This window comes from Sceloporus occidentalis, unplaced genomic scaffold (assembly GCF_023333645.1).
Source record: "Sceloporus occidentalis isolate IW3139 unplaced genomic scaffold, rSceOcc1.0.p SCAF_6, whole genome shotgun sequence".
Taxonomy (NCBI): Eukaryota; Metazoa; Chordata; class Lepidosauria; order Squamata; family Phrynosomatidae; genus Sceloporus; species Sceloporus occidentalis.
In genome coordinates this window covers 56,146,968-56,174,858 of record NW_028316986.1, presented here as the reverse complement: position 1 = coordinate 56,174,858, position 27,891 = coordinate 56,146,968, and the positions used below count along the sequence as shown (strand labels likewise).

General features: G+C 40.4%; 1 protein-coding gene across 2 annotated transcripts in view; it reads right to left on the bottom strand.

Moving 5' to 3' along the window:
* Window positions 1-23,994, bottom strand: part of EIF2AK2 (eukaryotic translation initiation factor 2 alpha kinase 2) — a 37,447-nt gene extending 13,453 nt beyond the window's left edge. For both annotated transcript variants that reach the window (XM_089529724.1, XM_089529723.1), the window contains exons 1-11: window positions 23,859-23,994; window positions 21,240-21,372; window positions 17,539-17,659; window positions 15,613-15,812; window positions 13,784-13,910; window positions 9,781-9,866; window positions 5,641-5,737; window positions 4,829-4,863; window positions 4,596-4,655; window positions 1,642-1,761; window positions 111-242 (exon numbers count right to left, since the gene is read on the bottom strand). In XM_089529724.1, the coding sequence (XP_089385850.1) occupies window positions 111-242; window positions 1,642-1,761; window positions 4,596-4,655; window positions 4,829-4,863; window positions 5,641-5,737; window positions 9,781-9,866; window positions 13,784-13,910; window positions 15,613-15,812; window positions 17,539-17,659; window positions 21,240-21,367 (1,106 nt within the window). In that variant the 5' untranslated portion in view covers window positions 21,368-21,372; window positions 23,859-23,994. The remainder of the gene's footprint in view (window positions 1-110; window positions 243-1,641; window positions 1,762-4,595; window positions 4,656-4,828; window positions 4,864-5,640; window positions 5,738-9,780; window positions 9,867-13,783; window positions 13,911-15,612; window positions 15,813-17,538; window positions 17,660-21,239; window positions 21,373-23,858) is intronic.
* Window positions 23,995-27,891: the final 3,897 nt, after the last annotated feature.

Genomic DNA, 27,891 nt, shown 5'->3' with positions numbered 1-27,891 from the left:
CATGAATAAGAAATGACTTGAAGGCACACAAAAACAACAACAACAACAAACGCATATCAAGAATGACATATTGACACCTCCCAGACCTACTGATTATGCAGCAGAATTACCTGCTATCACTCATGCTATCTTCTGATGAAAAACGATCTTCCCCAATCCAACAGCCAAAATACTGAACAATGTTTTCATGGACAAGCTTTGCTAAAGCTTGTACTTCTCTTTTTGTTTTCTCTTCTTTCCCACTAGTTGGAGGTAGGGAGAAAAAGACTTTGTTACAAATATTCAGAAAGGATATCTTAAAGAAATAATCATCATTTCCAAAATCAGTCATTTTAAGGTTAATTTGGATATGTGATTTACTATAAAGATACTTGTAATATTATTAGATCATATCCCCACAATCAGGTTTTTTATTTGAAATGCATGTCCAAAAACAGTGTCAGAAATAATAGGGAAATTTTTATATCAGGCATCTTCATTATGTCAGGGACATGATTAAAAAAATAACTACTCTAGAATACAGAAATTACAAAAACTTCCAGAAGAACAAATTGACTTTACTTGCTGGCTAGCTTCAACTGACAAAAAATCATTTTATAAAAATGACCAACATCTGGGAATCATGAAAACCCCAAAAGCACCAGCTCAAAACATTTTACACAATACATGTTCTGCGTGGGAGCAGAAAGGAACTGACAACTGCCATCACTACAGGAACATTCAAAGAAAGTCTTAAGCACAATGTGTGAGTGCTTTAACATTTTACATAATCCTTCTGTTACAGTACTATCAAAACCCTACAAGATTTGGGTCCAGGTTACCTATAGGATCACCTCCTCCCATATAATCCACCCCATACACTCAGGTCCACTAGGACACATTTACTTCAGTCAGCCAGGACTAGGCTGGTGACTGTTAGCCAAAGGAATTTTTCTTCGGCCGCCCCAGGCTGTGGAATGACCTGCTGGAAGAGATTCGACAGCTGAATATGCTGTCCAAATTTAAAACAGCATTAAAGATTAATCTCTTTTAGCAGGCCTATCCAGATGATTTTTAAAACTATAAATTTTAAAGATAGATTATTTGAATATGTATATGTCTTGTTTGTACTTTTAAACTGATGTATGTTTTAACGAATGTTATCTGGTGCATATTTGTTGGTCTGTAGTTGTTCCCTGCCTCAATCCATGGGGAGAGGCAGGTAAGAAATTATTATTATTATTATTATTATTACTACTACTACTACTATTGTTCTTATCTGATGCATATTTTTGGATTGTAGTTGTTCCCCGCCTTGATCCATGGGGAGACACAGGTATGGAATTACTACTACTACTACTACTACTATTTGCTGATCACGAAGTGTACACTTCCTTGTTTCATAGAAAAAGGTCATGAAATAACATCTCAGTTACAACACATATACAACCACTTAAAGAGCAATGACGTGTAACCACTCCACAGTGGTCTGAGTATTAAAAATTCAATACCCATTCTGTCTTCTTCTGTACATGGAAGCATCAACCACCTATGTCTTGTGATTCTACTGGAAGTAGATTAAAATAGTCTCGTGTGGAACAAGTAACATTTATCTGGGAAACAGCATTCATTATAAATAGAAGCAAGCACAAAATAACTTACTCTGTAAGCTTGACTCGCTTGACAGCATATATTTTCTTATCAATTTTATGTTTTGCCTTGAAAACATTTCCATATCCACCAGTCCCAAGTAGCTCTATATTTTCAAACTCCGTCAGAAATCTGTTTTTAACAAAATAAAAGGAAAAGAAAGGAATGGAAATCTTAGCATTAAATGTGGCAATAACCTTTGGAGACATTATGATGGCAACATAGTACCCACAAAACACAATTATGGATTTTATAATTTTGTGGCACTCAGCTGTACCTAAGTAAACATAGTACATGTGTTCCTGGACACGACTTGTTTAAGAGACAATTTGGTACCAGAGGCAGAAATAACATGAAAAGAATATGGATAGGTTCCTATGTCACAAAAAAGGAAAACAGTTCAACATGTTTCAGCAAACATTTTATTCAAAAATATGCACATTTTAAACAACTAGGTCAGGTAAGCCTTGCATAAGTAAATGAAAACATTTTGAGCTTTCTAGGGACCACCTGAAGGCTTATTCTAAAATGTTTCCAGGGATAACTTTTTGTTTCACCAACCTCTTCCTTTTTTTATGATTTCCATTTTGGTGGCCAAACTTATAGAACTATGCTTTTTAATATGCCTGGGGGCAACTGGTGAGCCAGCTTTATCCAATTTTCTCTTTCTCTGTTTTGCTGTTCACAAATGTTCAATAAGGGTTTCAGCAGACAGATGCTGTTTACTATGCCTCTTGTAAAAAGGCAAACACAGCTACAGTAGGACTGACTAGAGCAGAATCCCATTCTTACTTAATTGTCATGTACTGACTAACTTCAGAAACACAAGCCTCAGCAGAGTCTGAAACCTTTAGTCAGAAAACTGGGTTGATCACAACATAACATGTCAGGACTAAAGCATTTTCAATTACAAAGTATATTAAAAGCACATAGCAATTGAAACAGTTTTGCAGGCTTGCATCCCATTCATCTACAAACCCAAACATTCTGTCCTTTCCCAGAGCTACCCTTCCTTTTCCTAGTATTAGGCTTTTTCATACGACTGAAGTTAATAACTCACAGTTCATTATCTCCTCCCTACACATCTTATCAGTATCCGGAGGCATGAACAGCAAACAGTCTTTAAATAATTGTGTTACACATCTCATCATTCCAATACAAGGAATATATACAAATACAGCTAAAAAGCATGTCAGGCCCTATGATCCTGACATCAACTCAAACTTTATTGTACTTTTTACTCCAGACACACTACTGCAAGCCAATACAGAAATGTCTGTGTTTCTCCAGCCCCCCTTCATCTTCCTCCCAATGCTGATGCTGCTAAAAACCTCTAGTTAGACATATGACAAGGTGGAAAATTGGACTGGATGAGTGTAAGAAGACTTTGTAAAAGGGAGATTCTTTGTCAGAGGTATTGTTTAGTGAGTTATGCTTGCATAGGCTAGAAGTGGATATGTTACAAAGCCCAATGCCAAGATTTGAATTAGAGCACACTATTAGGAACCACCACACAACTTCACATATCTTCTGAAGGTAAAGGTTTTTGCCTGGAGGAACAAGAATTCCAGATCTGCCATTATTCCTGGACATTTAAGTAATTGCTGAAACAAAGTTGCTGCTGGCCAACTTCTACTAGTATGTACCTTTCTGAAGAGGACAATAGCCAGATTGTTCCATTTTTCAGTAACTTCATATTGAGATTTCTGAAACGTGTTCCATTTAAGGCTGCCCTTGAAGAGGTCTCAGAGCAACTGGTGCAAAACACTGCAACCACTTCACTTTGTTGTCTAGTGATCATTTTGTAGAATGCATTATATCAGTCATATATTATAGTCATATATCATGTGCATTTGTTTCCAATTTCTGGGCCCAATTCACTGCACCAATTCGTATTTTAAAAGGTGCCATTTGGGTCCAAGATATCTTAATGACTTTTCCGCCTATATACATATATGCATTTTCTTTTTCTTTTTCTTAGGCCTTGTTTTCTGTCCTACCACCTAGAGAAGTTAGGATGATGGAAATACAGGACAGGATCTTTTCTCTGGTAGCACCTTGATTGTGGAATTCCATCCCAAAGAAAGTTGGCAGGGCAGTATCTCTGCCCACTTTCAAGTAGGCAGTGAGTATGATTTTATACCAACCGACATCAGCGGTTTTTAATTGGCAATTTGTTCTATCCTCTATCATGTTTTAAAGACTGTTCTGCACTTTTGTTGTGAGTTAATCCAACTGGTTTTTTTCTTTCTTTTTTTGAGAAGAACTCTATTGTGGTAGACAAGCATTTTAGAATTGTTTTAATAACTATGTTTAATGAAGCAGTGGCTTCATATCAATACATTTTTTTGTTTTCAAATTTAGCTTTGAGGAAAATCTATCTATTAATTCATCTACAAGGATTATCTGCAGTAACATGTTAATATGCATATTAGCTTCAGTAAAGCAACGTCTTGTGATGCACTGAAGATTAAAATATTTGACATAAGTTTTCATGAACTATAGTCCCCCTTATTACTGGGCCACAATCCACAAGTGCTTACGCCACAAAAAAACTTTGTATTTAAGGTGCCACATGACTCTTTGCTATTTATTAAATTGAATTTATTGAATATATTCCTTAACCATCTTTCAGGACCATGGTCTTGGCCAATAATTATTTAGATCAGAGCCAATCACAGATTTCAAATTGAAAAAGATCCCGATATTCATACAAGAACCTTTTCAGCCACAGTTGGTCATTTTAGTTGGTCATTTTAATATAATGGATAGAGATGCCTGTATTCATCAGGTCTTCTGCACACACACTAGAAATTATCTGTTAACAAATCATGTGTCATGTCAACCGAAATCAGTTCTTTGTCTATACCAAGCTGATGAATTTCACATGAAATTAAACTGCTAAGGCAACAAATTTCAATCTTATTTTTAAACAAATTCCAGAGTATTTTAGCGCCAACTCTTACCCTTCATTGACAGTGTACCGACTTTCCTTCGGATACAGCATTGAGAAGTTAGCTGCCAATCTTGGAAAAATAAAAATAAGAAATTGAATTGAAGATTCTGTAACATTTAAGTGTTACAGAATGCAATTAATGGAATGGAAATGCAATTAATTTTTAAAATTTTAATTCTTTACCCCCTACTTGTAAATCAACTGACTAAAGGTTATCCATTTAAAAAAAACACAAACATGTACCTTTTAGGCTTCATAGCAGATCCTTTTGGAGTGGCCTACAGCAAAATGAAGAAAAGGCATTACTTTTGAACACTTTAAAAGTTGTACTCTAGTGCCAAAAGCTTAAATGTAAAAGCTTTTCTTAAAAAAAAAAAAAGACAGTGCCAGATGTCACATCACTCATACCAAGAACAGTAGAAGGCAGGAACCAATTTCCTGTTTCTTGACTCTGCATATCCAACAAAAGCACCTCAGGACTTGGAAGTTTTCCTACTTAATAGCTCTAGGTTTTCTGTGCTTTCTCCCTTTGGGTGGAAACCACTAAATTGTCCTTCCTCACTTCCAAAGTGTTCCCTGTCTGTCAGCATATTGGAATAAAGTGCTATATTCCACCTTAACTGCCATTGCAACATCCAATGGAATCCTGGGTTTTGCAGTTTAGGGAGGGGTACTTGGAATTCTCTCAGCCAGAGATCTCAATGAACTACAACCCCCGATTCCACAGGATGTAGCCATGAGAGTTAAAGTGGAATCATAGTTTTATAATTGTGTAGTGTGAATGGTCTGCTGGACAATTTACTGAGTCGACACAACTGCATTATGAACTACCTTAGGAACTGTTTGACTAAAGGGAGATGTATTTTTTTTACTTTTGTTGTTGTTATTTTATAATGAATGTTGAAAAAAAATCAGTAGACAACTAGTGGTTTTAAATTCAGTCCTGCTGTGTTAAAAACAAATATAGCACAATTAACATTTCAGAATGCATACACAAAAACCAATACCTGATAATATACAAAGTAATGACAAGGAAAACATTTCTCATACTGTACCAGAGAGGATGAAGAAGACTCATTCAGCTGAATCCTACCAATTTGATCAGCCAGTTTGTCAGCTGTACTCTTGCATTCTGAATCCAAATGTACACCACTGCAGGAAACATATTCATGAATTTCATTATTATTGTACTCCAGTTCAGGTTTTGGGCTGTTATAGGTTTGGGGTTTTTTGGACAATACATATATCCATAATAGTTCATGTCCATTATGGAGGTCTGAGCCCACTGAGCTTAATATATTATTGTCACCCGCTCTTTTATACATAAACAGGATAAAAGGAAATGTCAAAGCATCACATTTCCTAAGATGAAACAATAAAGTATCTGCATAAAGGCCAAAACTGTGACAGTGCTGGAGGACAGCAGCAAAAATATTAATTTGCCAAGTTGAAATTGTGGCAAAATGGATGTGTGCTGTTATATCACTTGTATAATGTACAAGATTTTGAGATATTGGCCTGAAACAGACAGACCAAATAAAGCAGCTTCCAGCTGCTTTGGGATGTGGTGTTTAGATGATGCAGTCTTCCAAAGTGGCAGGAAACCGTGCCAAGGCTGCGTCAAGCCAGCAAGAACTGGTCCTTTCAGGAAGAGATTTAATCCACTCTTTTCAGCTACTGGCTTGAGATCGCTTTGGAAGTGGGCTGTGCGGTCACCACAGTCCCGGTCCTATCAATCAGGACAGAAATGGCCAGAGGCCACTCCTTCCAGGCCATCTGCTTCAGCCCAGAATACACAGAACTTCATAATAAAATGTGAAAACAATGTTACCTATTAGTAAAGAAAGTTAATAAAACAGTTCGCATTTAAAAATTGTGTAAAGAGAGAAAGAGAGATTTACTCATTATGTCCAAACTACTAGCTGGCACGTTGGGGGATTTTCTCAATTTTAAGGGGTGGAAGGACTGAATACTACTTTAGATACCAAGTAACAGAGTATTTTAAATATAAAAAGTGATAATGTTAACTTGATAGTTTTTTAATGGTAATACCCCAACTACAATTATTAGTGTGGGAAAGGAAATCCACTTCAAATTCTGACTTCTGCTTATTTGGCTTGAATCCCATCCCACAGGAATTCAATCAATTTTGGAGAGTTTAACCATCCTAAACTTTGAACAGATACTAGACTAACTTGGTTAGGAAACATGGAAAAAAACATTTTTTCTCCTTTCTCTCCATTGGCTCTTCCCAATTCTTCCACAAAGATGACACAAACTAGAAAATAAGTGGATGTCGCAGGCTCTCTCCTCAGGCACGGTTGCTTTTTGTTATTTAAACCACCACTGAAATTGTCTCTTACTTTGAGTATTGAAAAACTATACTATCTGATGTGTCCAAAGCAACATCCATGGCTTCTTGAACAGTTCTGAAAGACAAGTTTTCAAACTGCAGATTAGGTTTCCTTCAAAGTTACGATGACACAAAAACTTTCCCCAGTCTTATTCCCCCTTCTTTTTGCCAGGGAAAACACAGATACTCCAAAGGCACTATATGCCTGATCATCTACATCCCAGAGAACCTGCATGGCAGTTCATAATCCTTAAAACCCATATAACACCAGTTTGAGAAAGTTAGCACTGGCTGCCAATATACTTCCAGTGTGAATTTAAGATACTGGTAATGAAATTTCAAGCCCTAAACAGCACTAGACTGTTTACATCTCGCTATATAACCTGACTGAGGTCTGTTTCAGGGACAATATAATGTGGGAGGACGAGAGAGAGGGCCTTCTCACCTGTGGCACCCTAGCTGTGCAATGCCCTCTTCTTAGAGGCCCAATTGGAACAGATGTTGGGTTTTCAACATTACAGTCTAATGATTTTATCAGACTTGTACAGCCTTTAACATTTTAGAGTTTAATTATTTTGGAGTTTTTGACTGTAATTATTTTAATGTTGTAAATTTTAAATTGTTTGAATTGATTTTATTGTATGTCATCCCAAGATCCCTGGATACAGCATATAGATATTTTAATCACTCATTCAATCTATAAAAAAGTATATACAGGGTGTTTTTTTTTAAAGCCTTACTACAACAGATCAAACAGAACAGCTATGTAACTTTGCTTGAAGGCTCATGTGTAGCAACCTGAGGATTACTCCTGCACATCAAAAACTGTATACTTTCATCAATTCTGAAGTTCTTGCCTTGCCGACACCCAGAATAAAATTTATGGAGGCAAAACTAGGTGTCATCTGCCTGCTTACCCTCTCTGGGATTCACCTAATATAATCTGTTGAGACCTCCAGAGGATTCCAGGAAGTCTCGGCAGATGATGTCATTATTCTGCATCTGGCTATGAGGACACAGTCAGGCTCTTGTTCACTGCTCCCCATTCTCTAAAAGTCACTAAATGGAAATGAAATGGTGGTTGCAGTAGCTGAAAGGTGAGTCCTGAGAAGTCCTGAGTCCTGTTTCTCATCTGCCATTTTTGAGTAAAGTGATCAAGAGGGCTGTCGCTCTTCAGCTCCAAGTGGTCTTGGATGAAGCCGATTTTCTAGATCCATTTCAAACTGGCTTCAGGACGGGATATGGGGTGGAAACTGCCATTGTCGCCTTAACCGATGACCTCTGTCTAAGCATCAACAGAGGAAGCATGACCCTGCTGGTGCTATTAGACCTCTCAGCGGCATTTGACACAATAGACCATGACATCCTCTTGGAACACCTGAGAAAGCTAGGAATTGGAGGCACTGCTTTGCAGTGGTTCCATTGCTCCCTCTCAGGTAGATTCCAGAAGGTGATGCTCAGGGACAGTTGCTCTTCAAAAACAGAGCTTGTGGCATCCCTCAGGGTGCCATCCTGTCCCCGATGTTATTCAACATCTATATGAAGCCGCTGGGAGAAATCATCCATAGACATGGAGCGGGTTGTTATCAGTATGCTGATGATACCCAAATATACTTCTCCATGTCTCGGTCATCAGCAACGATGACAGATGGCATTTACCCCCTCAATCAATGTCTTGCATCAGTAATGGACTGGATGAGGGGAAACAAGCTCAAGCTGAATCCAGACAAAATAGAAGTACTTATGGTAGGGGCCCCCAAACCAGGTATCGGGCTGCAACCTCCAGTCCTAGAGGGGTTCACACTCCCCTCAAAGGACTGTGTTTGCAGCTTAGGGGTGCTTCTCGACTCGTCGCTTCAGATGAGAAATCAGGTGAATGCAACGGTCAAGAGTGCCTGTTATCAGCTTCGGCTGATATGTCAGCTGCGCCCTTTCCTGGAGCCGGGTGACCTCGAAATTGTAGTACATGCGCTGGTAATCTCAATACTTGATTTTTGCAATGCGCTCTACATGGGGCTACCCTTGTGCCTAGTCCAGAAACTTCAACTGGTACAGAATATGGCAGCCAGATTGATTACAGGAACAACTAGGAGTGACCATATTACACCAATATTGAAATCACTCCACTGGCTGCCTATTAGTTTCTGGGCATAGTACAAGGTGGTGGTCATTACCTTTAAACCCCTTCATGGCTTGGGGCCAACCTACTTAAGGGATCGCCTCCTTCCATATAATCTGCCCCGTGCACTCAGATCCTCTGGGAGGAATTTGTTGCAGTCCACAAAGATCAGATTGACGGCGACCTCCCAGAGGACGTCTTCCGTGATTGCTCCAACTTCATGGAATGACCTGCCGGACAGGATCCATCAAATTACCAACCCAGAGAGCTTCAAGAAAGCTGTCAAGACGGATTTCATATGGCAGGCCTTCCCGGAATAGAACCCGGTCACATAAAGATCCCCCCACAGACATATATAAGTGAAGACTCTGCCCACCGTTATTCTATTATTGTATTATTGTTTTTAGATTTTATTGTCTGTAATTTTAAATCCTTTTTTAAGGGAGGGATTGGAAATTGTATATATTGTATTTTTTAAAGGTTGTACGCCGCTTTGATTGTGGTGGTAACAAAAAGCGGGATATAAATTAAAGTTTTATTTTATTATAACGGTCCTTGTGTGAGGACAATGGAAAATTCTGACCCCAGCCAATTCTGACCAAGAAAAAGACTAATGATGGCACACTTTGATTTTAGGTCATTATATATCACAAACAGGATGTCAGCTGAGGTATACTTTAATATGAGGTTTTCTTTTAAAAAAATACATTTGTCATAACTTACTTCACAGATGCCACTTTTGATGCTCCTTTGGAACTACAAATCACCCTGTTTGCAGGACTATTTGTAGGGGTAGCACTTCTTTCAGGCTGGAAAAGAACAAGAGATAACTCAGTAACTATCAACTAAAAGATCCATTTAACTGCTACTAAAATGGTATCATGTCAAATTGTGCATTTAAATCATTACTTTGACAGAAAAGTTTGATTCAATCATAAATAATTATGTCAATGATAAATAATGGCAACAGTTACATGACTGAACTGTTAATCAAATCATCACACACAACAGGGTGTTCATATGCTAAACTGTACTTGTGTACATGCAAGATGTACACAGGTTCAGATGTCTGTGAGAGTACCCATGCTCACTTTGATCTGTATCCAGGTACAAGAGTCTTCTGGATAGAGTTCTCTCTGGTTCTCCAGAGAACAGGACACGGAACAATGGATTCAAGCTACAGGAAAAGAGATTCCACCTTAGCATTAGGAGGAACTTCCTGACAGTAAGGGCTGTTTGACAGTGGAACACACTCCCTCAGGGAGTGGTGGAGTCTCATTCCTTGGAAGTCTTTAAACAGATGCTGGATGGCCATCTGTCAGATATGCTTTGATTGAGAGTTCCTGGTTGGACTGGATGGCCCTTGTGGTCTCTTCCAACTCTACAATTCTATGAGTCTATGAACACAATGACATTTGTGTGAACTGATGTACACACATTCACTTTATGAAAACTGTATGTGTAGCATACCACAATGGCATATAGTGAGATTATAACGAAACTGCCATAAAAAACAAGTTTTATGCAGTCTTCCCTGAGAGAAAGGGGGAAAGGTGAGGAGAGCACAGGAAGAGTGCGAGTTAAAAGCATTAACTAGAAGGTATAGTACAGAACTCCAGTCAATATCCTCAACAAAGCACTCATTCAGCAGCAGCCTGGAGGCCCAAGATGCAAAATGAGGTGCACAGCTCCATTCCATCCAGCAGACAAAGATGGACCCCAACTAATGATCTAATTTACTGTACTACATCCCATCCCCTCCTCTCTCCCCGCCCAGCCCTGACCTATGCACTAACTCTCCAATTCCTTCTTTTCGTCTTTTTAAATGAATTTTTATAACCAAAGTTTTTTGACTTTCATTCTCGTTTTAGCTGTTTTCAAAACAGGTAGGTATTTTTTAAAAAAAACCACTTATACAACTTCATTATTTGTAACAGTTTAGGAAGAACTACTAATTTGTCTAGATAATGCAATCTTGCGTAAGCATCACTAAATTTGCTGGGATATATTTTTGGGTAGGGCAGCTGGAGTACCTGTATATATTCATGAATAAGTTATCCTCATGTATAAGTTGTGCGCAAGTTTTAGGGCCAAAATTATGGATTTTGATATGACTCAAGGGTAAGGCAAGGGTAAAACTTAGGGGCAGGTAACAAAGGATGAACTAAAGGGAAAGGCCAAAGAACTTACAAAACCTGGCATGCATAACTGTTTGTATTTACACTAAGGACTTGATGGATGAGACGAGAGCTACAGTAAATTGTGGCTGTGTGATGTGTGGGGAAGATGACCAGGTGTAGCAGGCTAAGAAAGCATGCACATGTCAGAAAGGATGGAAAGGCAACAGTTAAGGCACCGTATTAACTCTTATCAAAAAAGGAACCATCTCTTTCTCTGAACGGAGTCATGAACGGTGGGAACTAACGTCTCTTAGATGGCGCGAAAGGAGCGTTTTCTGGCCGCCCCTTTGCTCACCGGGTTGGGGCCGTGGCAACCGCACAGCCTTTCCACGATGCAAAAAAGAGCAGCAAAAAGCCCATGCTCCTTTTTGTACCAGGGAAAGGATGCCTTTGCCCTGGCGGTGGCATTTCTTCAGTGTTTCTTCAGCACAGCATGCATAAACGCTGTACTGCCAAAATGCTGTGGATTCACTGCATGTGCAGTCAGACATGTGGCTTCCCAGTGGACTGGGGGCATGCTGCTGTCTAAATGTCATGCCACCAGTCCGCTGGGAAGCCAGCTCTTTTTGACCATCTGTTTTGCCTGTTTGTCTAACCTGGAAGCACCTAAAAGAAGCACTGACCCCCCCCCCCTCTATGCTCTTGGCACGTCTTCAAGGGGAAGCACCAAAGCCACCACTGCTGTTTTCCCAACCAGGCATTCAAACAGGTCAGAAGGTGCATCATTGGTGCTTCTTTTGGGTTCTCCTGAGATGTACTAAGTTCTCACCTTCTACTACTCTACTCAGAAAAGAGGGTGGTTCCTTTTTTGGATGAAGAGTTAAAGTACAGTACTTACATGGAACTGCGGATAAGTCAACCCAATTTTGGGAGAGTGATTTTTAACTAAAATTTCCTAACTTATACATGAGTATATACAGAGCTTTTATTAAAAAAAAGTTTGATTTTTTTTAAAAAAATAATCAATCTACAGAAGACCTCAGAACCTCTTATTTTTACTGTTCATTAACCAAGTAGCTTGGCTACTTGGAACAGCAATGTAAATCCAGATGCTCCAGAATGAAAAAATGTACGTTTCAACACAAAGGAAGAAGTCTACCAGTGTAGAGCTGAGCAATTTGTGTACACTGCATACATACTGAATGTAAAGTGTGAGAAATACTACCTGTGTACAGATCACTAATCTGTTTATACATATATATCAGAGATAGGCAACTATGGAAGGCTAAGGGGCTGCATTAGTGCCCTAGGAGACCTTGAAGGTCTGTAACTCTTTATTACACCTGCTCCCACAAAAACAAACAAACAAACATTATTTTTCTTTTTGCTCCAAACACCCTCTAGGGGGTATGAGGGCACTTTTACCATGTTCTGGGGGCTTCCTGGGACATTTCATGAACAGAAGAGGCATTTTTCACTGCTTGTTCCTAAATGTACCCCATACCCCAATGGACATTTTGGGACATTCTGGTACAAAAAATTTTGAACCCTTTTTGAAAAAAAATGTTTTTGACATCTAGGGGGTCCAGGAAGGCACAAAAATGGCCCTGGAAGCCACATACATCCCATGGGCTGCACGGTGCACCTTATCCACCCATGATATATATGAACTGCACTGTATTGAATGTAATATGTGAAAATAAGCAAGAACAGATCATTCATGGAAGACACTTCTTCCAACATCATCCCTCTAGGTTAATAAAAACAACAACAACATTTAGGAAATAGGTTGATTTGCTTCACATTACTGCAAACTTGCACATCCTTTTTAAAGCCATGCACCTTGCTTTGTGCTCAATGAAGGAAAAATGTAGTGAATACAAAAAAATAGAATAAAAATGTAGCAAATACAATAAAAAATAAATACAATGTTAACCAATTCAGCACAAGCAGAATAAATTGTGGGACAAAAGACATGCCATGTCATGCTAGTATACTCTGTTGATGACAAAAACATATACAAAAGAACAAATCTGCAGATCTGAAAACAAAGCTCAGGCGCATGTTACATGAAGTTATAACAAGAGTTTATTTTGATAATTGGTCTACATTTATAAAAAAAAACTATTTCTTACACAACTTTGCCCTCATCCCTTTTCAAAAATAAAGCATTACTGCTGATTAGGGTCAATATTTAACTTAATTAATTAACTGAAATTTACCACATTTTTAACAATAAAGGCCTCCAAGGCAAATACACAACAGATAACAACGGAGAAAACATTTTACTTGTTTGACACAACCTACTTAATTTACTTCTGAATAGGTTACCTTCATCAGCAAAGCAAGTTTATTTGGGTGAGAGGGACCTATAATGCAATGCAAAATTTAAGCATCTGTGGAACAGATACTTACATTTTCCATAACATTATAAAACATTTTGCACAGGGAATCATAAATCCCCATGCAAAAAAATCTTAGAAAATTTAACTGTTATCTTGTACCACAGGCTGTCATATGAATTATACAGAATAACTTTGCTTTTGATAGATTTTACGAAACAAATGATGTTTCTTTTTAATTTCCCCCCCAGATGTAATACAAACCGTGGAGGTTGTTCGGCCAATCAACTTTTCATATGCCAATTTTGCTGCATTAAGTTTTGCTGTCTGTTTATTGGTTCCTGTACCTTCACCCAAAACTTCTCCATCCATTTTAACGAACAGGTTAAAGCTAAAAGAAATTTTAAAAAGTGTGGAGAATAATAAGTTAATGTTAATTGTTGTAGACAAAAGCTATAATCCTATCTTCACTTTCCTAGGTGTAAGGCCTATTGAGGCACAGTTTGTCCATACCTAAAGTGTTACCTTAATTAGCTGAGTGATGTTTATTTTATAATAGGATCTTCTCCTTACATACATACAACTTCTTTAAAAAACGATTAAAGTAATTGCACAACAGTACTTAAATTAACCACCCAAACTAAACATTTGACTAAAAATTATTGAAAAAAATGGCATATTCAGGCAAATTGTTTCTTCCATATTTACATAGTCATGCAAGACTCATGAGGGTAAAAGGAACACTGTAGAATATATGTACAGTAAAGAAGCTACGAATGAATGAATATTAGAGCAAATCAAGAACCCAAGATGACTAGCAAGAGCAATAGCAATAGCAAGTACATTTCTGTATTGCTTCTCAGTGAACTCAGCACTCTCTAAGCAGTTTACAAACTGTAAACTAATTGCCCCAAACAAGCTGAGTACTGTATGAAATCACCACATTTCCCATTTCTGTGACATCTTTTTTGTCATTAAAATGGATGAGAGACCACCAACGAATACCAAGTACTGTAGGCTATATCACAGAGCAAGAAAATGGCAAAATTACCTATGAGTATTCCTTGCCTAAGAAAGACCTGTGAAATTCATAGGCTAGACAAAAGTCAACAACGGACTTGAAAGCACATACACACTAATACACACAAGATGTGCATTTCTCTGCTCCTGTATTACTTCCATTGGTTAGAGGTGTTGCAAGGAAGTGTACACAGTAATGACATCAGGACATAGAATAAGTTGAAGGAAATGCTGCAGAAGGGGAAGGGGAAATGTGACATAGTGCTGCTGTTTTTAGCTCTGATTCTATGCACTTTGTTAACATGTGACTTTGCTGTGAGGATAGAAAATTACAATATTCAACAGAAAGCAATAAGTTCCCAATTTACCATAATCAGAAAAGGTTTTGAGCTGCCATTCATTGTATCTTGTTTATAGAATGCCCTTCCTTTGGTAGCATGATTGGCACCAAGACTGGTTTCTTTCAGGTGCCTAGTTAAAAGGTGGCTTTTTGTTAAAGCCTTTGGGGGCTAATCCCCTTTTTAAAATAAATTGTATATGCATGTGCTTTTAATTGTTTTAGCCTTTTCTGCTGTTTTCACTTGGTGATCTCTTTTGTATGCCTTTATCTAATTTAAATTACTTTCTTATTTTTATTTGGAATTTGTTTTTTAAATAATATTTTAATTGTATGCCACCTTTCCCTAACAGAGGGAAGGATAGAAATATTTTAATACATAAAATAAAAATAAAAATAGTGAAGGAGCACAGTTTTGTAGAGGTCTCATCTTAGACTTAGAGGGATCATAACATCTTTTTGTTCTTGTTAACTGCTGTACTGTTGACTTGACTTATGGCAACCCTATGAATGACAGCCCTCCAAGTGACGCTGTCATCAACAGTCCTGACCAGGTCTTGCAGGCTCAGGGACATGGCTTCCTTGATTGAGTCTATTCATCTTGTAAGGCAGTCTTCATATCACCTGCTAACCTTCTCTTCCTCAGGTTAAAAATACCCAGCTCACTAAGCAACCACTCCTAGGACATGGTTTCCAGACCTTTCACCATAATAATTATGTATTATCAATAACTTACACTGGCTTATGAGCTGGTCCATCGCTAGACTCCAACCTGTACTGAACAACTTTGTTGTTCTTTGCTGCATATTCATTAAGCCAGGAAATATGGTTGCGTGATGGTTCCACTATGTTTTCAGCAGGCAGAGGGGCCTGTAATGATGGCACCGGTGATGGAGCAGGCAAAGGCTGCCGCTGTATTTCTGAAGCCCGTTCTGCCTACAGACAATACACATCATTTCATTTAGGTCATCATCAATGAATGCATTGTGTTAGCCAAAGACCATGACAAATACATTAAAAATATACAAAGTACAGTCGGCCCTCCTTATAGGCGGGCTTGCCTTCCGCAGCTTTGAGCTTACGCAGAAGGCAAGCCCCGGCATAAATAATGGGATGTGTCCTCGCGCCGTACATCCCATGCACCACCATGAGCACACACCCCATTATTTTCTATGATGCTTGAGCATATGCTCTTTTCCCCATATGCAGGGGGGTCCGGAACGGACTCCCCGCATATGGGGAGGATGGACTGTATACAAAAAATGAAAATATGATTTTATAAATAGCAAAAAAAAAAATACTACAAATGTCAGAACCTAGAATACAGTTAAATTATTATAGCTGTAAATTTTGATTTACTGTGCAAGATTTAACAAACTATTTTGTGCACATTTGATCTGGGTTGTTATCCAACTTCACCTGTGGTCTAGTGCTTATAAAACAACAATGTATTTCTGAGGTGAAAAGGGAGCCTTGTGTGTGGCTGGGTTTTGTTTTTTCAAAAGAACTTAAAACCCAATGCCTCTGGATAGACGGTCCAGCCCTCACTTAGGGGCTGTGCAGATCAGCCATTAAGGCAGGCCTGGGGCAGAGTCGGGGCATGTTGTCCATATGACGCCCACCCCAACTCTGCCCAAATGGCGGTGTGACGCCACGTGCCACTCCACACGTTGCACAGTGTCACGGTGCTCCTCTGGTGCTGCATCCACATGCCACAGCACCAAAGCTGTGGCTTAAAGCCGTGCCCTTTCCAGGACACAAAAAGGAGCTACTTTTTGCACTCTGGAAAGGCCAAATCGGGGCCACAGTGTGCGGTTGCCACAGCTCCAATCCAGCACAGGACTTTATCACAACAGGCTCATAAAATGTCATAATCACATTAGTCTAGGAAATGAAAACATGCTAGGTTGTTGACAATCATTACTGCACAGCTCTTCCAAATTACCATGGTGCTTCCTCAGTCTCAGCTTCTGTCTTCTGCACACCAGCCTCCATAGCCCTGCTTCCCTGCCCTATGCCCTTCCCAGCATGACTTTTGTTCTATAATTGTTTTTATTTATTTTTATTTTTAGCACAATTGCACAGTCATGGTAGTCCATCAAATAATGATGATGAAAAGAAGAGAAGGGGGGGGGGCAGCCTGTTTGGTAGTAGTAAGGTGGTGGAGGGAGAGAAGCAAAATCATACCCATTTGCACCATGTGACTGCCTGCATATCGGAACTGCTTTGAGAGGAACTTATCACATCTGCATCCACAGCCAAAAGCAGCATGATTAGAAGGCGTTGATGGGCATCACTAATGAGAAAGAGTGCTCCACCAATAGATGGACTACAGACCAGCTGATGGGAAGACACAGCATCATGTGATAAGATATGGCCACAGATGCTACTATCCTGCTCTAATTTTACTTTTCCAGTCTTGGTTATAAAGTCCCAAGGCTAAAAAGCTATGGTACAAAAACTCTGTTTGCTTTCATCTTCATAAAAGGAGAACATAAAGGGATACACGAAGGGCACTATTAGGAATTGGGTTAATTCTGTTCTCTGCTCCTGGTGACCCCAGCTATTTAGAATCAAGCTGTTGCCTATTTCTCACTCTCTACTGCACACTTCTTGCTCATCATTTGTATTACAATGCAGTCTGTGCTACACTATGACTTACCGGCTTTTCTTGTTGTATAATTTCCCAGGCTAGTGCTGCTGCATGCTTTTTTGCCTCCTTCTTAGATTTTCCTGTGCCTTCACTATACCGTGTCTTGTCTATTTCCACTGCTACAGTAAAGCTGCAAAGGAAAGATAGATTAATGAACCTCAACCTGCAGAATACATCTAAACCCATGCCACTGGGTTGTTGTTATTGTTGTTTTTTTGTTGCCTTCTCACCATGCATGCACACCCTTTCACATACACACCACCTGTTACCTCCAAGTACCTCCCACGTCCTACTCAGATGCCATCCCATTGGATGGCTGCACTTTTGATTGGCCACATATGTGCACATGGATGGACTGCCTGTACAGTGTATTGCTGCGCCAAATGATACATTGGCAAAGGACAATCAGCTCCCCTTTCTGTTTGAATCGTAACAAGCTGAACACTTGAGCCATCATAGGGTTAATAACCATTACAGGGTTAATGGAGAGCTACTGAGAACACAGATGACCTACAGCTATATATGCATAGCTCTAATCAGCATTTGAGCTTTGTAGCTAGCTTTGTAGTGAACCTTCCTCTCTGTTGCATTATACTTATGTTATTTGATTGTATTATATAGTTTGTATTATTATTTGCTATTTGTTATTATTATGTTTGCCATGACTACTATGGTTTATTTTGTATCTTTTATATATATATGGGTTTTGTATGATTGTACATACAGCGACGCAAAGGTGGAAGGAGCTCTGAAACGGAGCTCCTTCCGGGGCCGCGGAAAGGGCGCCCCAGTACGTCACTTCCGTGCCGCCCCATTTGGAGGCGGCGCGGTCGTGACATAGCAATTGTGGCACCCATGTGTATACGGAAGGGACGCCCTTTCCTAACCCTAGTACATGCGGAGCACGTACTTTAGGCACGTCTGTAACGCGCCATAGTTATCATATCAGCACTTATCCTTCCCTTCTCCAGGCTAAACATAGACCTGGACATGTACGGTAGTAGGGTTGCCCGGGGGCGGAGCGACCATACGCCCAGCAACCCTACCACGTGGCGGCAGCGTAACATGCTGCTCAGCATCCGCGCGGCACCACTTGACGCTTACATTGCAAGTGCACCAATGGCGCACTCACTATGTCACTGTGGTGTCGTACAAAGAACCTCGAAATTCTGGGATCTTTTTGGTCCGCAGTGGCGGTGCGCCGTTTGGCGGCTGCACCGTCCCTGAGGAGCAAAAACGGCTGCCGGAAGACCGCGATTCCTTGGCGGTCTGTCCCACGCCATGCTCAACTCCCTAAGCCATTCCTCCTGTGGCATGGTTTCCAGATCTTTCACCATTTTGGTCTCCCTTCTCTGGACATGCTCCAGCTTGTCAACATCTTTCTTGAATTGTGGTACCCAGAACTGGGCACAGTATTTCAGGTGACATCTAACCAAAGCAGAATAGAGTGGAATCGCTTTCTTTGATTTAGATACCATACTGCTATTGATGCAGCCTAGAATTGCATTGGCTTTCTTAGCTGCCACATCACATTGCTGACTCATGTTCACCCTGTGGTCCACTAAGATTTCTATATCCTTTTCATATGCACCAAGCCAGATGCCCCCCCATCCTATCTCTATGCATTTCATTTTTTTCTGCCTAAGTGCAATATACGTTACATTTCTCCCAGCTGAAATTCATTTTGTTAGTTTTGGCCCAGCTTCTAATCTGTTAAAATCATTTTGAATTCTGATTTTGTCCTCTGAGGTATTAGCTGCTCCCCCTAATTTGGTGTCATCTGAAAACCTGATTAGCATGCCCTCTATTCTTTCATTCAAATCACTGATAAAGATCTTGAATAGCACTGGGCTCAGAACAGAACCCTGTGGCACCCCACTGGTCATATCTCTCCAGGACGAGGATGAGTCATTGGTGAGCACCCTTTGGGTTTGGCTGGTCAACCAATTATAAATTCACTTTATAGTCGTATTGCCTAGCCCACATTTTACTAGGTTGTTTACAAGACTATCATGGGGGACCTTTTGAAAAGCCCTACTGAAACCAAGATATACTATATACACAGCTTTCCTTTTATCTACCAAGCTGGTAATTTTATCCAAAAAAAAAAAAAAAAAAAGGAAAGGAAAGGAAAGGAAGAAAGAAATTAAGATCAACCTGGTATGACTTGTTTTTGAGAAAGCCATGCTGATTTTTAGTAACCACAGCATTCCTTTCCAAGTGTTCACGGAGCCCTGGTGGCGCAGTGGTTAAATGCCTGTCCTGCAGCCATTCACTCAAAACCACAAGGTTGCGAGTTCAAGACCAGCAAAAGGACCCAAGCTTGACTCAGGCTTGCATCCTTCCGAGGTCGCTAAAATGAGTACCCAGACTGTTGGGGGCAAATTAGCTTACTTGCTGTTCACCACTATGATCTTTGGAATAGCGGTATATAAATAAAACAAATTATTATTAATTAATTATTATTTGTTTCACAAACTGCTCTAAAATCTTCCCTTTCTTGAAACCTAACAAGAATGCTAGGAAATAGAATTTATGGATATTTTTAAAACTATGAATGTCTCATCTCTAATTTTTATACAATAATGCTAACTCTATTTTGCCCTTTCTCACATATAAAATCTCCAGGGGGGGGAAAAACATCATTTGAGGATGGTAGGAAGATAAGAAGATATTTTACAGTTGTTTAGCTAAAGATTTTTACAGTGCTAAACTGAATAATACTCATAGTCACTTGCAAGTCCAAATGCTTACATTTTTTGCAAGAGAAAATAATTAATTATCTGGTTGCAGGTAAGGGTGACTGTATAGAATGCTGGCTGTTAGTTTGATATTCTGATCCCCTTTACTTCTAGTAAAAGGATAGTAACTGTTTGAACAATGATACTTGAATACTCTTCTTGAGGCATCAACACTTTGAAAACAATGCAGTTTGACACCACTTTAACTGCCATCCAACAGAATCCTGGGATTTGTTGTTTTATTAGGTCTCTAGCTTTCTCTGCCAAAGACTTCCTCAGGATTCTGTAGGATGGAGCCACAGCAGTCAAAGTGGTGTTTGAATTGTATTACTTCTACAATGGAGATACATGCTACAATTTCCTGATGCACTGCCATTATTATTATTTTTTTGTCCTGCCAATCTCTTAATTCAGTATACTACAAAAGCGAGTGATTCAGCTGAGATACTGCAGAATGGATTCAGCTTTTAATTCTCCTTAATTAATGGCACATGGAGGTGCTGGACCTAAGAACAGATCACACCAGAACTTTACTTTCAGAAAGGAGAAAGACTGGTGAATTTCTGGTCTTGATCTGCTACAATCCAGATGCTGGTTTCAGGAGATGAAAAATGAGGCAGTGTAACACAGAAAATGCATCGTCCTTTCCTCAGCGTAGGCAATGAATCTGGGAAGAGGAACAAAGGGCAAAACTAGCTATAAAAAGGGAACTCTATCTAATATTTGATATCCAGTAAATACAAGTGGAGGGATAAGTTGGAACAGATGAAGAAGTAGGGCTGGCCAGGTGGGTGGGTGGATTGAACATTTTAAAGGAAAGGCTTGGATCATTTTAACCCTGTCATATCAGACCTGACCCTTTGGCAAATGTGACAAGCAACCTGACTTGTTCACTTTTTGTACTGCACACACCTGAACAAATACCAAACATTCCTCATATCCCCATCTTCACATACTCTATCAACTTACATTCGATCATGAGGAGGGCCTGTAACACTGACATCGGGAAATTCCAATCGTAAACGATATTTCTGACAATATTCATTAAGCTTCGCCATGTACACACATGAACCGCCATGGTTATCTGCCATTTTCATGAGACCTATGAAAATGAAGTAAGCTCTGATAAGGAACACTTCATCATATTTTAATGTAACAAATATAGTTTGTTGTTTTTAAGTCCTAAACCAAGGACCCCCTTCAATTTCTCTTTCCTCTTCCCTTTACACTACTGCTGTTGTGGCAGACACAATGGCTTTCCCCGCCACCTCCTTTCCCCAAGAGGTACAAAACACACATTACAATCATGCACTTCTCCCGACAGAAAACTGCCTTAGCTATCCTTCAATTTCTGCAAGATGGATGCTTGATCAACTTTCACACTGCTTATGGCTTTATCAGTGGTAAAGGGACAAAGGAAGTATGAGAAACAATGGTTCTCTCCCTCCATGGATGTCAGTCTATTTTCCATAGAAAGGGCTGTATCCACACTGCACAATTATAACAGCTTGATATTTATACGGAGCAGGCAAAAAAGGGGAAAACCCTTTTAAAAATCACAGAAGAAATCATCAACATTATTTAGTTACAAAAATTATTTATATTTCCTCTCCACGTTATCAATAGACATAAAGCACTAATTCCTATAAAAATAATCGAGGCTGTGTGGGGGGGGGGGGGGAGGGAGGAGGGACTAAGATTTAATGACTAGGCATGAAATGTAATCAAATTTCCTTTCTGAGCTATAGTTATCAGTATTAGTTTCATTCTCTCCTTCTGCTTTGTCCATATGACGCCCACCCCAAGAGAAGTCAGAGGCTGCGTTGTATAAAGACCTTCCCACTATGCTGCAGGAGGGATATGTTTGGTAGAATCCCAGATTGCATTCCTGGACCAAATCCCTGAAGATGCTCTACATTCTGCAGTCTTTGCAAGTACCTTTCCAACACCAAGTCCTAAGCGTGATGCTTGTTTTGTAACCCAGTCAAATGCAGTAGCAGTGCTATCAACACTTATATTACCACCTTTGAATCTTGGATCTAACAGAATTGCAGCAACATGAATTGGATAATAGCAATTTTTTTCTCTTTTTTAAACTAAAAACTGTGGCGGGTTACGGACCAAAAAAGAAGCTCCAAAATGGAGCTTCTTTAAGCGGCGCCTCTATGACGTTGTGAGGCGCCAGGGGCGCACTTGCGACGTCATAGACGCCGCAACACATGTGGACACACAGCGTCTGATACGTAAATATGGCGGCGGCCATGTGGAACGGCCGCCGCCATATTGTACGTACAGAATACGTACTAGAGTTAGGGGGGTGCGGAAGCACCGCCCCTTCCTAACCCTAGTACGTATTCATTACGTACTAAATGGCGGTGTGTAACCCGCCCTTTTTTCAGAGAAGATGCCAGCCACAGATGCTGGCGAAACATCAGGATGAAACTCTTCTAGAACATGGCCACATAGCCTGAAAAACCCACAAAAAAAGATACAGGTGGGGATTGATTTTGTGGCATTTTCTGCCTCCAGGGTTTAAACAACTTGACAACTTTGCTTACAACAGTCTAAGGTCAGGTTTCATGGGCTGTAAGCAGGTGGCATTCGCCATTTTGCCTTTGGCAGCTAAATGTCTTTGGCAGGTCCAGGTACCACTTGAATCAAGTTGGTCAACAAACCTGAACAAACAAACCTGAACAGGATCGAAGCAAGTCGTGCGCCACTATCCATCTGCACTGCAGAAATAATCCAGTTTGGGGCCGCTTTGACTGCCCTGGGTCGAATTCTGAGAACTGTAATTTTTATGAGACATTTAGCCTTCTCCGTCAGAGAGCCCTGGTGCCACAAGAAACCACCATTCCCAAAATCCCTGAGCCAAAGTAGTTAAAAGCGTGTCAACCTGGATTATTTATGCAGTGTGGGTGCATATAGTCAGGGACTTTCCTGCCCTTCTCCACTGTTATTGAGACGTTGATGTTTATTTAAAGGTTGCAAGTTCAATACCAGCCAGGGGGCTCAGGGTCGACTCAGGCTTGCATCCTTCCCTAGGACACTAAAAACGAGTAGCCAGATTGTCAGGAACAATTAGCTTACGCTCTGTAAACCGCTTAGGGGGTGCTTAAGCGCACTGATAAGCGGCACAGAAATGTACTTGCTATTGCTATTGGAGACCAGCAGGGTTCAATTCCCAGCTCAGGCATGGAAAGTGTAAACCCACCACTGGGCAAGTCCCACTCTTTCAGCCTCAAGGAGAGGTCATGGCAGCAAAACCTCCTCTGAATAAACCTTGCCAAGAAGGCCCCATGCATACACTGCCCTATGGGGTCGCCATGGTCTTTTACAGAGAAGTGCATGGCAAAGCTAATGGAAATCAATACTTTTGCCAATAGCAACTTCTTGTCATGAATTTCGACTGCCCTTTACTCTTGTTCTGAAAGCCTGGCATTGCTAACTCTGGCTGCATGGCACCGTCTTAACTCTCTTTCTGGCTCAAGGCTAAGCAATTCTGGGAGTTGGAGTTGACAAAAAGTTAAAGCGGTGCCAAACCGGATTAATCCTCCAGTGTGGATGCAGCCTGATTTCAGCACTTACAATGGTGGCAGCAGTTGCAGTTCCTTCCTTCAGAGGATCCTGGAGCTGGAAGGCGCCTCTTCCCTTCTCCTCTCCCTCCAAGGCTTTCTCTCTCTCCTTTCGTTTCCCACAGCTGAGCTCCTTCCTCTTCTTCTTCTCCCAGGGCTGGCGGGCAAAGCAAGGAATCGAAACCGAAAGGAGGAGGAGGAGGAGGAGGAAAAGGCTGCCATGGCAGCATCAATCAAGCGACGTTGCATTTTAGGCCAGGGAGGGAGGGAGCTGTTGTTGTGGCTGATGGTTTTGCAGGCAGACAGAATGGCTGGCCAAAGGGCCTTACCTTTGCCAGGACCTTTCCTACATTCAGTGTAACCAGAGGTCCTCTTTTTCCAGGACATGTTGCACATTCAGGGTGACTACACACCCTCCCTTTCCAGGACATTTCCTACATCCAACGTGACCAGAGGTCCTCTTTTTCCAGGAGATGTCCTACATTCACTGACCAGACGTCCTCCTTTTCCAGGACATGTCCTGCATTCAGGGTGCCCAGACCTCCTCTTTTTCCAGGACATGTTGCACATTCAGGGTGACTACACACCCTCCCTTTCCAGGACATTTCCTACATCCAATGTGACCAGAGGTCCTCTTTTTCCAGGAGATGTCCTACATTCAGACTGACCAGACGTCCTCCTTTTCCAGGACATGTCCTGCATTCAGGGTGCCCAGACCTCCTCTTTTTCCAGGACATGTTGCACATTCAGGGTGACTACACACCCTCCCTTTCCAGGACATTTCCTACATCCAACGTGACCAGAGGTCCTCTTTTTCCAGGAGATGTCCTACATTCACTGACCAGACGTCCTCCTTTTCCAGGACATGTCCTGCATTCAGGGTGCCCAGACCTCCTCTTTTTCCAGGACATGTTGCACATTCAGGGTGACTACACACCCTCCCTTTCCAGGACCTTTCCTACATCCAATGTGACCAGAGGTCCTCTTTTTCCAGGAGATGTCCTACATTCAGACTGACCAGACGTCCTCCTTTTCCAGGACCTTTCCTACATTCAGTGTAACCAGAGGTCCTCTTTTTCCAGGACATGTTGCACATTCAGGGTGACTACACACCCTCCCTTTCCAGGACATTTCCTACATCCAACGTGACCAGAGGTCCTCTTTTTCCAGGAGATGTCCTACATTCAGACTGACCAGACGTCCTCCTTTTCCAGGACATGTCCTGCATTCAGGGTGTCCAGACCTCCTCTTTTTCCAGGACATGTTGCACATTCAGGGTGACTACACACCCTCCCTTTCCAGGACATTTCCTACATCCAATGTGACCAGAGGTCCTCTTTTTCCAGGAGATGTCCTACATTCACTGACCAGACGTCCTCCTTTTCCAGGACATGTCCTGCATTCAGGGTGCCCAGACCTCCTCTTTTTCCAGGACATGTTGCACATTCAGGGTGACTACACACCCTCCCTTTCCAGGACATGTCCTACATTCCAACCTTCTGTCCAGGAGGGATTCCAAAATGTCCTCCATTTGGAGCAGGACTAAGAAGCATGGATATTGTTGGTTGTTGTTGTTATACATTTTATTTTTCCCGCTGCCTCTCCTCAGAGCCAGAGTACAACGTGTTAAAATACAAGACACAATGTAAAAAGAAAGCACACAAAACCAACAGTTAACAATATTAGAAAGCCATTTTAACACTTACATTGAATTTACATTCCCATGAGTGTTTTTAGTTTTTTATTTGGTCAGGTCCACCATTTTTCTCGGATGTCCTACATTTTGCAGCGCCTTGTCCTCCTTTACAGTTGGAGGACGCCTGGTCACCCTGCCTATATTTCAACTTTTTGTCCAGGAGGAAATCCAAAATGTCCTCCATTTTGAGCATGACTAAGAAGCATGAATTTACACTGATATGCGTGTTTTTAGCTTTTATTTTGTCATCTCTTACATTTTTATTGGATGTCCTGCATTTTGCACTGCCTTGTCCTCCTGTGCAGTTAGGACATCAGGTCACCCTGCCATATATATATATATATATATATATATATATATATATATAATTTTTCTCCTGCTTGGTTTTTTAGCACCTTTGCCTGATGAAGAAGCCAGCGAAGCTTCAAAAGCTTGCAGAATATATTTTCTGCATTTGTCTTGGCCCCATAAAGGTATCAGAGCCAACATGGTATAGTGGTTCGAACGTTAGACTACGATCCTGGATGTGAGAAATATGAACAAACATGTTGCCTTCTCATATAGGCATTTTAAAACTGTTGTAAAGAAGGAGTTGGAAAGTATGTATGTGTGTGTGTGTGTGTGTGTGTGTGTGTGTGTGTGTATGTATATATATATATATATATATATATTATATATATACAAACAATCACAGGACAATATAGAATGGACTGTCTTGACTAGACAAGTGTTTATGTGGGAAGACAAGATCACCAAAAGAAATAAAGAATTTATGGCATATGATTAGACAGGGAGACTCATCAGAAACTGGAATTGAGATTAGAAAGGGAAAATTAAAAAAGAAGAAAGAAAGTGATGAAGGATAAATGTAAAGAGTTAAGGTGAATATGATGAAAAACACAGGCTTTTTGGACAGATGGTAGACTTCAAAGCACCTAACCAATGGAGAAATGAGGTAGGGCTTCAAGCGTTAAGATTTTAAGGAATAAATACTTGGGCAAAAAGACTTGTAAAAGGTGTGCCTACTTGCTTAGGACACCCAATCTTGCAAGACTGTATTGTATTAATAAACGTATGCTGCTTCACCAATTGTGTCCACGTAATTTTATTCAGAATTGTGTTTCTAATGATGGAGATCAGGGTTTGATTCCCTACTTGAGCACAAAAATCCATTGGGCAAGTCACATTCTCTCAGCCTCAGGCAATGGCAACCCCTCTCCCTATTCAAACTTGCACATCTTATCTCTTTCGTGATACATAACTATAGTGCTTTAACTGCTATGGCTGCATCCTATGGAATCCTGGGGTTTGCAATTTGGAGAAGTGGGATAAATTTTTAAATTTCCCTCCCTAAACTACAAATCCCAGGATTCCCTAAGATGTTGTCATGGCAGTTAACGTGCACAGTACAAAGTGTTGGTTATTACCTTTAAAGCCCTACATGGCTTGGGCCCGAGTTACTTGAGGGAGCGCCTCTCCCAACACAATCCGCCCTGCACCCTCAGGACATCTGGGAAGAATTTATTAGATTATATAAATACCAGGTTAATAACAACTTCTCACAGGGCAATTACTGCCATAGCTCCTAAATTATGGAATGGCTTGCCAGAGGAGATCTCATTACCACCTTAGATGCCTTCAAGAAGGCACTTAAGACGGATCTCTTCCGGCAGGCCTATCCACTCAATCAGCTATAAGAGAGTTAGAAATACCCCACTTCTATTTGTAAAGATATATATTTTAAATGATTTAGTCTATGTATTGTATTGATAGCGGTTTTACTGTTTTATTGAGTGTATTTTATATGAAATTGTAGTTTTTTATCTTGTAATGTTGTTTCTATTGTAATCCCACCTCGATCTGCAGGGAGAGGCGGGGAAATATAAATATAAATATAAATATAAATTATTATTATTAAAGTGGAGTTATAGCACTAGAATTATGTAGTGTAAATAATTTGAGCGTATTTGGGGTGTGAATGCATTGACAGTTTCCCATTTTTTCATCCAGATACCTGTACCTTCATGGCTGAGAGAGAACGGACACCTGGAGAAGCTGATCTGGCAGGTTACAATATTAATTTTCCTCTTTCCTCTCTCTGTGCATGTGTGTGAATGAGCAAGTGTGCTTGTGTCTGTATAGTTACTCTATTTTTCTCTAAATTTGGTTCTAATTTGAGGACATTTTGTTTGTTAAATTTGTATCCCACCTTTCCATCAATGTATCCTGGCTTTCCACTCGTGGTGCCTAAGATGGCTCTATTATGGTACATACAATGGATATGAAATACATGTAGCTACCTTAGGGTTGCCATAAGTCAGGACCTCCAAACCGGGACAAATGTAGAACA